Genomic DNA, 11,783 nt, shown 5'->3' with positions numbered 1-11,783 from the left:
TCTTGAGGGCTTTGCCAAGCGATACTCAGCTCCTAGCAGAGTTTGTGTCGGTGCCTGTGGGAGCTGAGCAGCACATCCCCAGGGATGCTGAGACACGGTTCTGTGCAAAGGGGGTTTAGGAGCTGAGCTGTGTGCAGCACCCCTCAGACTAATCCCAGTGAGATGCTCAGGAGGGCTCAGGCACCCTTAACATCTTCTTTCCCAGCCTTCAGGGCTCAGGGAATAGCCCTTGCCTGTTCTGTCTGGGGTGTGGGGGGGTGGAAATAAATCCAGCCACTGTGATGATTTTACAGGGCAGTTTTGAGCAGCGTTAGTGTTGGTGTTTCCTTGCTGACTCCCTTTTTTCTGGGTAAGTTGTGTCAGCAACTTCTGCAAACCTGAGGAGCCTGAGCAGCTCTGCTGTGCCTGTTCTGGGAGCTGAGCTCCCAGCTTGGGCACGCTGAGCAGCTCTCACTCAGCCTCTGGCATTGCAGAGGGGACAGAAGGGACCAGAGAGCAGCAATTTGGCATCTGGCAGGGGAAGCTGCCACCTCCTGCTCTGGAGTGCTTGTTGGAAAGCAGCATGGGCCAGGGCAGAGATGGCTTTGCTCCAGCCAAGGGACTGCTATGGAATTTTAATCCAGAGATGTGTGAGCTGGAGTAGGGGAGACAGAATTTCTGTCTTGGTTATGGAACGTTTCCTTTTGGACCACCCAAAGACTGGGCTCTACATCTGTAGTATTGGCTGCTGAATGACACTCCTACATGATGCCTGTACCTGTGTGTGTATATATATTTTTTTTTATATCTATATTTATATATATATATATATTTATGTATGTAGATGGGCATGACAGAGCAGATGTGTTACAATGTGCAGTGGCAGTTTCTACCTAGGAGGTTTGGATGCTACCTCCAAAATTTCTCCAAATAACTGGGCCTTCATGTGTTTTCAGTCACATAGATCTTGTACCTTACCTGTAGACATGCAGCAAAAGTCTTGGTCACAACAGCTGCCAGCTGAGGAAACACTTGCTGACTCCACATTTGTCTCACACCTATGGAATCACACCCCACATCCTGGAGTTTTGCACTTTCCTTCTCAACTGCATCCATCATATCAGTCTCCCAGAGCCCAGCTTTGATACTTTTAACAGTCAGCAACTGCTTCCATACAGTTCTTAGGGAAAAAAAGGCCAGCCCTGGCCTTCCCCTTCCTCTTGCAGCCTGTAAACTGTACCACATGCAGGTCTTTGCTCGCTCTTCTCTCTTCACTTGCCCTTCTTCAGGATCCAAACCTGGAGCCCTTCCCTACTTGCTCCCACTAAAGGTGCCAGGACAAAAAAGATGTTGCCTTTACCTTCCCACTGTCACCACTCAGAACTCCACCCTATATCCCTGTGTACTTCCTAGACAATTAAATGTCCTGTGATGCTGCCTCAGAAACCCAAAGGGCAGATCTGAAGCCAAAAGTGTTTAGACCCTACTGGCAAAATGTGCCAGGACAAAAAGAAATATATTTATTCTGGGAGGCAAGCAGCTGTCCCCAGGGTTCCTGGTGCAAAGAGGCTCCCTGGGGGAGGTCAAGGCCAGCACCTGCTTACTTTGATGGCACTTCCTGAGTGGGAGCAATCCACTCCCAGAGCCCTGCACCAAAATTTGGATGCTGCCTCCAGTGCTGAGTGCATCCACCAGGGACTGCTGTAGCACAGAAGTTCTCTCCAAAGAGGTATCCTCATCCTCTTTCTGGAGCTCACCTCCAGTATTTGGATACCAGCTCTAAAGCTGTGTGTGCCCAGGGATCTCTTTCAGAGAAACCTTTCCAGAGCAGAAAACTCTTCTTAGTGGTTCCCTGTAATATCATCCTTTTCTTGGCCAGCACCTGACAAGGACAAGGATGAATAAATGACTGCTTTATTGAAATTGATGATTAGATGAAAATGTAAAAAGATAAAAATGCAAAATGGCAAACCAACAAGCTGATCAGTTATTTACTACTCAGTAAAGCTGCTCGTACAGTGCTGTGTTTATTGCACCAGTAACACAGCCAGCTCAATAACTATCAAAAAGAGGTTGATGTTACTGATAATGGGTGAGTCTCTCCCTCAGTCTCCAGAGCTGTCCCTGAGAGCTGTTCCCACCCAAGGCAAGGATCTTCGTGCATCTAAAGGAGATAAACTGGGAAACCTGGGACTGATCTTTTGTAGTATGAAGAGTTCAATTGTCCTGCTGGTTTTAGATTCTATGTTGTCCTCAGCAGAACACGTTTGAGTCAGATGTTAACAGCTCCATGGTTTCTGCTCAAAAGTTCCATCTCTCACTTCCCCACCAGGCTCTTCCACATCCCTGTTGATGCCCACCTCAGTTGGGAGGAGCACCCTCAGGAGGGGACTAATTTAAGGGTTTGGTCAAGCTGGTCTCAGCATTCTTCACCACTGCACCCCCTGGTTCTTCATCCATCACCAAAATTTTGTAAATGAGACAAAGAAGGGGTTCTTTAAATCTGTCCCAGCCTTTCCAAATGGAAAGCAGCAGTGCCCCTGCCCCTCATAATGCAGTTGCTCATTCCTCACACCAGTCCCGGGGTCCCAGGAACAGGACAGCTTCGTGTCCATCCCTTACAGAGACTGAGACCCCTCTGGAGCTGTGTCTGTGTCCCAGCTCCAATGCCTGCATTCCTACTGCTCCCAGCTCTCCCTCTTTGCTGGCTGGTTTCTAGGTCTGCCTCATGTCCAAGTTTTCATCCATTAAGTGTAGCTGTGTCACCTTAGGGCAAATGGAATCTCACTGGAAGAGTGGGAAATCAGGTGGATACAGCAAAAACTCTCCCACCTTTGAAGAAGTCATGAAGGTCAGCATGGACTCTGCGTTTAAGTGAGAAAAGGCCTCCAGAAGAAAAAGAAAAATGGCATTAACTACTTGGATGTTTCTGCTTCCATGGACTGGAAATAATAGAGCTCAAGGTCTGGGTAAGAAGCATCCATCCCACCCTTCCCTGCCCCACCAGCTCTGTGGTTCTGTGCTTGCTCTGCCATGTAACCCTGCCTCTCACTTCATCTGCTTATCAAAAGCTTTTCCCCAATTTTTCCAATGTTGCCACCTCCACTCATCTGCTTCACTGCTTTCTCTAAGGGACAGGTTTTACCCTGTCTTCCTTTCTCAAAGAAAGATCTTTCTCTGCACTTTTTGGCCTCAGCTTCTGGAATTCTGTGGTTTTTGCTTTGTGTCCAAGTGTATTAAAAAGGAGTAAATATTCTGTACGAAGAAGAGGAATGACTTGCTGCAATGGACTACAGAAAGAAAGGTAAAATGAAAGTGAAACCGCTTGGGAAGGCTCATTGTTTTGGGTCATTTGTGTTACCTTGGCATTCCCAGTCTCTCTCAGAGATGATGGAGGTGGTTTGCCCTGCAGTTTGATTGCCCCCTTGCCTGGATGTCTGTGGGACATTTCTAGGCCCCACTGTTTTCCCCGTGTCACATCCTGGCCTGCCGTGGCCACCAGCCACCCTCGTGTCCTCTGCTGTGACCACCTCACGTGTGCGGGGGCTGCTCGCCGTGCAAATCAAAGGGGACACAGGCTGTGCGGGTGGGTGGCACAGGGTCCCCTGCTGTCCTCAGCTGCCACCCCGGTGCCACCCGGCCTGCCCAGGGCCCTGCTGGCACAGGGTCCCCTGCTGTCCTCAGCTGCCACCCCGGTGCCACCCGGCCTGCCCAGGGCCCTGCTGGCACGCTCGGCCGAGCGGGGACAGCCGAGCTCTGCTCGCAGTGCCCCGGGGCTGCCTCTGCATCTCCCAACAGCTCCATGTGACTGCAGGTCACAGGGTCTGGCCACACCTGTGCCACTCACAGCTGTCTTCATCTGTCAGCAGGAAGCAGCGAGGAAAGAAACCAGGGCAGGAAGGGCAGAAAAGAGGAAGAAACGAGAGCAGGAAGGGCAGGAAAGGAGGAGGAGAGAGAGGGAGAGGTGAGGAGCCTGCATTCAGCACTGAGGAGCAGAAGGCTGACACCAGAGGCTTCCGATGTCCTCCTCAACTTCCAGCAGCACTCTGCCCAGCGGCCTGGCCGTCCTGACCACCTTCCCAGATGTGCTCTTCATCCCTGAAATCGTGAGTGCTGCCTTTGCCCGGGGGGAGGCCGTGGCTGCTGGCTGGGCACTCGGCACAGGTTACGCTGCAGGTGTCCGAGGGTGACACTTGTCCCCAAACGTGCCGGGCCACAAGGGGCTGGGGGCAGCTCATCCTCAGAGAAAGCCACGGGCTCTGGAACCCTCCTTTAGTCTGCAGTGGGATTTTTCTGGAGCCTTTGAAACACGCTGCAATTCCCCGCCTTTAAAACCAGCAGGGGCTGCAGGTGGGTTTAAGCAGGTTGCCGAATGGAGCTGGTAATTAGCCAGGGTGATTAGCCAGCTGGTAATTAGCCAGGGTGACTCTGCGGGCAGCACGGGTGGGGATGAGCTGCCCGGGAGCAGGGACTGGGCGCTGCGGGAATGGCTCGCAGCAGCCGGGGCTGCGCTGCTCCCGAGCCGCATTCCTGAGCCGCCGGGCCTGGGCGTGTGGCTGAGCCAAAGGTGAGCAAACACCTCGTAACTCCTTTCCACTCTGCGACTTTATTGGGGAGCAGATCCTAATCTTAACGGATTTGCTCCGAGCATGGGTTATGACATACAAAGTCTCAGCCTGAACTTTTCCCCCCCAACTCCTCTGCCCCACTCGTGCTCTTCTCACAAGAGTCTGGAGGCTTTTTTCCAAATTCTGAGCGCTTTGGTCCAGCATTGAAAGCTCTGGCTGAGTATTGTAGGATGGCTTGGTTGGGCCCCCCCTGGGGGCTCCCCTGACAGGGGAAACCCTCCTGGGGCAGTTCTGTGTCAGGAAAAGGAGACACAGGACTTTTCAGCTTCTTGCTTTATTGCTAACTTATCAAATCTTCAGCACGCTGTCTGCACCAGACTCTGCTTGCAGGAAAACAGCACAAAAATGGGTAACAACCTCGTGCTGCAAGGCCTTTTAAGCCTAATCAGAAACTAAATTGCCCAATTAAGAAGTGACACCTAGATGATTTCCCTTCTAACGCAATAACTGACCCCTAAAGACCCGCAATGCAGATTTTTCTACCCAATTACAAGATCCCACCCAAACCCATGAAGAAGAAGGAAGAAAAAGGAGCACGAGACAACACCCTATACCCTCCATCTTGTTCCCATCTACAACATACTAAAACTCCCAAAACCTAAATTTCTCACCCAAGTGACATACTATACTACTCTCTATGATCTATTTCACCATTTTTGTGGTCTCTAGGTTATATTGAGGCTTTGGAGGCTTTCTCCATGAATAAGGGTCAAAGTCAGTGCTTTCCTGGGAGTCAGAGCACCTGGGACCTGCTTGGCTTTCCACATTGTAGGATGGCATTCAGATTATTTGATGCTAAAAACCTCAGCTTTGCCATCTGGCACCAAATCCTTTCTTCTCGGGATTTATGGCATTTCCTTGGCTCTCCTGGAGATAACAGTGTGCTAAGAGGATGTAGCCCTCCAATCGTGCTCTGCAGACCTGGTCCCTGCCCCAGGTTTCCTGCAGCTACAGGAAGGAGAATCTTAAGTGCCTGTGGAGGTTTTGGCTGGGCAGACACTTGCCAGCCACCCCTGAGTTATGTTAGTCCAGTTGGCCTCAGCAAGGTTATTCCTCTGGAACTGTTTGTTTGTAATCCCTGTCTCCAGGGGTTTGGCAGGGCAGCTTGCTGAAAGGAGCACCCTATCCTTTGGTTTGGCTAAGATCTAGAAATGTGCATCCTGAAGGCCCAGGAAGGAGGATTGCTGCATGACTGGATTTCTCCATCTCCAGGCAGATTCTGGGCTGTGCTGCTGTGTGACCTCTGCTGTGTACAAAGGAGGTGGCTGCCTTGAATCAGAGGGATCAAGAGTTTCTCATTCCTTGGTGGGATCTCAGGCTGCCTACAATGGGCTGAGATGGCAACATAACAAAACAAAAATGGCATTTAGAATGCCAAAAGACGATTGTGAAATTTTCAGAAGATCCTACCTGCAGCTCAGACGATTGCCACATTAGCATGGGCTGATCAAAAGCTACCATTTTTAATCTGTGAGCCTCACTTTAATGCTTATAATCTATCTATTTAATCTGAAGAACTTTTTGCACATATGGATACCCAGACCTATGTGGAAAACCTGAAACAAGCTGAAAGCAGACATGTGTACTTTGTAAAGCTGTTTAAAGGATGGATTTTTTTTTCTTAGACTGCTGTCCACATCCTGCTGTTAAGTTATTGAAAGCCTCTCAATCCTTCCTCCCTTTTTATGACTCTTCACCATAAAACCAAAGTCAGTAATCAAACCATGTCAAACAGACTTTTCTGAGTGGGTAGCCACAGCCTGCAGGAAGGAGAGATGGTGAGTGGTAGGAAGTGAGCTCATATCTCACCATCATTTGTGCTTGGTTTTAATGGAGCAGCCATAATGCTTTTCCCCAGGATTTTTAGCTGCAACCCACTCATTGTGCCAGCACATGAGTGATTAAAAGGACTGGATTAGTGTTCAAGTTGTTACAAAAGGGACCAGAACAGCAGCACTTTGGAAGAGCCATTTTCACTCAGGTCTTTGCCACATCTCGACCACATAACTGATGTAATGTTTCAATTTGCAAAATGGAACCAACAAACTTTCCTACAACTGTGGGGTGACACAAATGATGTAACATTTTCTGAGTTATCATAAATCAGAGACTTCCTTTCCACTTTCAAAATGCCTGCAAAGAAATGGAAATGAGTATGAGCTGGCACTCGGATGCTGACACTGGCCATTCGAGGGTCAGAATGACCTTGGAGTCAGCAAGGCTCTCCTCCCTCTGGACATCTGCCTGAATCCCAGACTGGTGGTGGTGAGGGATAGGTCCCCACAACAGCACAGGTCCACACTGTAGGCTCAGCTGTGGAGCTCCTTATCACAGGATGTTGCACAGACTGAGCTTTGCACAGGTCCAAGAACAACTGGGCTGATCTGTGGCACGGAAAAGCTACTGAGGGCATTTCAGTGCAAAGGCACCACTTGCACTCCAGACATTCCACAACACTGAACATCATGCCCCCATCCTCTTGTGCAGGAGTCTACTGGTGAAGGGATGGAGCCTGGGCATAGCTGTCCCTGTGTACCACCAGAAAACCCATGGCAAACTCCCAAGGCTGGCTGAGAAGGTCCCACCTGCTCCCACACCAGCAGCTGGCACCAGGCACAGCCAATGAAGGATGACCCAAAGAGCTGGAGCAGCAATGCAAACTTCCTTTCTCAAGGAGCTGGGAGCCTCTGGCTCATTTCCCCCACCCAGGGAGCCAAACCTCTCCTCAGCCTGTTCTCTCCTTTCACAGTAATGCTCGCATGTGGCCTTTGTGGGGCAGGTGCCTGTGCTGCCTGTGCAGGTGAGCTGGGTTTGACACTGCTCCTGGCAGGGGTCTGACACGCTGGGTGTGAGGCAAACACCCAGTGGCACCAGTGAGGAATTATTTCTGGGTCAGGGTCAGTGGCAGACGCTCCCAGCTGAATGCCCATTTTCCAGGGGAGGCTGGCAAGAACTCGTGGGCTGCTGCCATGCTCAGTGCCAGCGGCGTGAGTGGCTTTTGGCTCTGCTCTGGACATGTCACTTTATCCCGCACTCACCCCGTCCCCCACTTTGACTTGCAGATCTTTGGGGGCCTTGTGTGGATCCTGGTGGCATCCTCGAGGGTCCCAGACCCCATGCTGCAGGGCTGGGTGATGTTTGTCTCCGTGTTCTGCTTCGTCATGTCCATCTCCCTGCTGTGCCTCTACGTCTGCGGGGCTCACGGCGGCGGCGGCTGCTGGGTCACCTTGGTACGTGCCCGTGACAAAGCCCGGGGCTGGCTTTGTCACCAGTGGGGTGCTGCTGCTGCACTGCAGCCTGGGGACGGTGCGCGGGCAGCGTGCCGCCCTCGGAGGTGACCCTGTGGTCCTCGTTCCTCAGGATGTCGTCTGCCACGGGGCAGCAGCGCTGTTCTACCTCAGCGCCGCGGTGCTGGAAGCCTACATGACCTACGCCCTTCGGATCCTGTTCCCAGCGCAGGAGTACAGGGAGAACATCGCCGCCGTGGTGAGTGCCTGGCAGGGGGTGAGGTGCCCCTGGGCCTCAGGTGCCCATCTGTGTTTGCACCGAGTCCGGGGAGGGGCAGGGACACCCGTCACCATCTCGGACATCCCCGAGCACATGCCCAGCGCCGGAGCAGCCCCGTTCCACCCAGCCCTGACAGCTCTGTTCTTCCACCACAGGTGTTTGCCTTTGTGCCACCCAGCCCTGACAGCTCTGTTCTTCCACCACAGGTGTTTGCCTTCGTGGCCACCCTGCTGTACGTGATCCACCAGGTGTTCTCGCTCCTGCGCTGGAAATCCTCCTGAGAGCCTGAACTGCCCCAGGAACAACAGCTGCCCTCTCCAGCCTGGGTTTGGGGTTTGTTTTTTAATGTATAGCCTAGAAGCAAGCAGCTTTTTATGTGGGATCTTGGTGGTGAAGACAAGGAGCCTGCCAGAGAAAGGAATATCCTGGCACAATCTGTTTCCCTTCAATATCTTACAGGCTGGGTACAGTTTGATGCTGGGGCCAAAACAAACAAACAAACAAACAAAAAATCCATCCAGCTTTAAAAAACATAGTATAGTTGGGTTTAAAGGGCTAAAATATCCCTGGACTGCACCTTTATGTGTCCAGGGTTGTTACTGGTGTCAGGCGAAAAGTGAACAACAAACACCAAGGAGCACAAATGTGAAACTGTCATTCCAATTTCTCTGTGCCCATTTAAGTCTGTTTTCCCCCCTAAAACTGCTGTACAAATTAATATTTTCATGCAGCTTCTGCAAATGCCTTCTCTGACTTGCAATGAGCAATGGGAACAATATTTAACTCTGCTCAGGAGCAATGTGGATCGCTGCAGCTCCTGAAGGGTGCTGCTGAATTCTGAGGCACAACTGTAAGGCCAGGAATTGCCACTGCCCTGGAACCCCCTACAAAGCAGAACCTGGAAGGGGCCCAGTGGGCTGGAGGAGAATTCTCTGGGTGACAGAAACAAATCCTCAGTAAGCAGAGGCAATCAACTCCTGCATTTGGTGAATGGCTACTCTCTCACACTGCCACGGTGTCACTAATAAAGATGGGTTTGCTGTGATGTTGAGATGGGTGAGTCCTTGCTGCTCTTTTTCCCTTTGCTGCAGCCAGGCACAGCCCCAGGAGGCTGAGTGGAGCTGAACTGCCAGCTGGGGCTAAACCATGCCAATGAATGACCTGGAATGGGGTTTAGACCCAGGAAGGGATGCTTCCAGCCTGTTACAGGTGCCTAAACAACAGCAGTGCCAAATTATTTCTTCCAGCTTGTGGGGCAAAGAATGCTTCCATTTTAAGTCTGAAGTTCCTGGAGAACAACCAGGACTAGAGGACAAGAGGGAAATATAAAAGTTGACTTGGAGGCTCCTCTCTTGCCTCATATCCAGGGAAACTTTTGACCTGTGACCATGGGTTTGGTTTGAAGCTTTTTAATTGCAAACTAAGAAAAACATTCATGGAGATTTTTTCCTCGCTGAAAACCAGCCTGACTTGTTTTGCTTGTGTTACTGTGACAACAGGGAACTGGTTGTAACAGAGGTGGGAAGAGAAATCCCTTTTCAGAGCAGGGAGGGAGCTCAAAGCCACTCTGGACAATGGCACACCAACACCCACCTGTTGAAACTGGTTTCATCATCCCATCATTGTGGGGTGTGTGGGGTGTTGGTGCCCAGGTTCTATTAACGCCCCTGAATGTGACATGGGAACACAAAGATGCCTTTCTGCTTGGATGTGCTGGCAAAGGCGGGGATCTGCAGCCCTACCATGGGCCTTGGGTGTGACCCCAAGCTGCACCCCAGGCAGCTGAGCAGGGGGAGGGGGTGTCCCTGCTTGGCATGGGACTGCAGGGCCCCAGCAGGGGACAGGGACAGGGGAGGGGTGGCTGCTGAATGGCAGCAACGTGCCCCTTCCCTGCACGGCGGGAGGAAGAGAAAACGACACCAAAGAGGTTCATCATGCCCAGCTCTCCTGTCATCTCAGCACAGCCATGCCCTGGAAGCTGGGCAGCCCAAGGGAGCTGTCTGCAAGTGGCACACCCCCAGCACTTCCTGAAGGGAAGGATGCTGCCCAGAGCTCAGAGAATCTCCCAGGACCTCCAGACCACGTGTGCAGCACATCTCCCCACAGAGAGCCCGAGGGCAGCACTGACCCCAGAAATTTCTGTCACTCTGCTGGAATGGGCATTGGGCATGATGGACACTGCAGGCTAGCAAGCCTTTTCCCTTGGGGACACTTCCACGGGGCCAGTGGCATTCTGGCAGGGCTCCCCAGGGTGTGGGAAGGCTGGCCCTGCAGTTTGTTGAACACAGACACTGCAGTCCCAGCATGGCCCAAAAGCCCATTTGCTCAGGAATTCCCAGATCCCCCAGACTGGTACCCCTCCACTGCTGGCATTCCCTTGCAGCTGTGCCTGGATGCAGCAGCCCATTTAAAAAGCCACAGCTCGGCCTTTTTTTTGGAGCATTTGCAAGTCCCATTCACACTGCTGACACTGGGCCTATTGTGCCCCTGCAGCCACCACCAGGTTGCATCTGGTTGTGAAAGTGGAATCCTCATCTCTGCTCTTCTCCAGCCTCCTCAGCAGGACGAGGAGGTCTGCAGGCATCTGCTCTGGAGAGCAGGCAATTACATGCTAGTTAAACCAATCTGTGCACCTGAAGGCAGGCAAAGCCTCAGTTCCTATTAAAAACAAGATTACAGACATATTCATTAACTATGCCCAGATTGTAATCTTGGTTGCTCTTGCTTAACTAAGTGGTTTAACCACCATGTTAACCATTCTCCAAATATTTGCATACTGGATGCTTTGCCTCCAGCAATGCAGTGAGTTAAGAGAACCTCCATCTTCTCCTGAATGGCAGGAGAATAATTTGATTTTTAATATAAAATTATGGCCAGCTCCATGGAAAATGCAATTTCTCATTTTGCAGCCAGCTGTGTCTGTGAGCAATGAGCAATCTGTGTGCTGAGTAAAACAAGCACACAAGCCCCTGTGTTAATATGAACAAACCTGTGGGAACAGTAAAGCCACAAAAGATTAATTTTATGTAGGGTCCTAAGCCCAACAGCAGAGATGCCAGCTGAACATGAGCACACACTCCCCAGCAGCAGCTTGATGTGCTGGTGACAAGAAACTTTGCAAACCTGGCAATCCCTATTGAAGGTGTATTTTGACTGGGCTGGCGAAGAGGGGAAAAAACATCCCACTGCTCAGAAGACATGGCCCTGGAACTAGAATTTTCATTGCAAAAGTGAGATAAAACTCAATTAAATTCACCCTGCCTGTCTGTATATACACAACTGCTGTCTTTAGAAACCTGCACTGAAATCAGTGTAAAACATTGCTCCTAAATGTCTTTAACATCAGAATTCCAAATGTAAATTCCCAGGCTGGTCTTGAAGGCTAAGGTATTTTCTCCCACACTACCAAAAGAGGTGGCCCAAGCATCTTTTGGCATTTGGAGACATGCCATGACAGGCACTCAGACTGGGAGGCACAGAACTGAAGCAGTGAGACATTTGGGGACATGCCATGGCAGGCACTCAGACTGGGAGGCACAGAACTGCAGCCCTGAGCCCCAGCAGTGAGACACAGGTGCACACATGAGCTCCCACTACTGCTGCTTGCTTCAGCACCTCCCAGACACCAGCATTTTGCAACAACAACAGCAACAAGAGGACCCAAACAAC

General features: G+C 51.1%; 1 protein-coding gene across 1 annotated transcript; it reads left to right on the top strand.

The window, feature by feature from the left end:
- Window positions 1-188: 188 nt before the first annotated feature.
- On the top strand, window positions 189-8,412 carry MAL (mal, T cell differentiation protein (MAL blood group)). The gene is made up of 5 exons (XM_021538624.3): window positions 189-2,948; window positions 3,849-4,085; window positions 7,670-7,837; window positions 7,968-8,093; window positions 8,321-8,412. Exons 2-5 carry the CDS (start codon window positions 3,999-4,001, stop codon window positions 8,393-8,395), a joined length of 456 nt encoding a protein of 151 aa, XP_021394299.1. The 5' UTR covers window positions 189-2,948; window positions 3,849-3,998; the 3' UTR covers window positions 8,396-8,412.
- The last annotated feature ends 3,371 nt before the right edge of the window (window positions 8,413-11,783 follow it).

This window comes from Lonchura striata, chromosome 3 (assembly GCF_046129695.1).
Source record: "Lonchura striata isolate bLonStr1 chromosome 3, bLonStr1.mat, whole genome shotgun sequence".
Taxonomy (NCBI): Eukaryota; Metazoa; Chordata; class Aves; order Passeriformes; family Estrildidae; genus Lonchura; species Lonchura striata.
The sequence above is the reverse complement of the archived record's forward strand: the minus strand, read 5'-3'. Positions and strand labels throughout refer to the sequence as shown.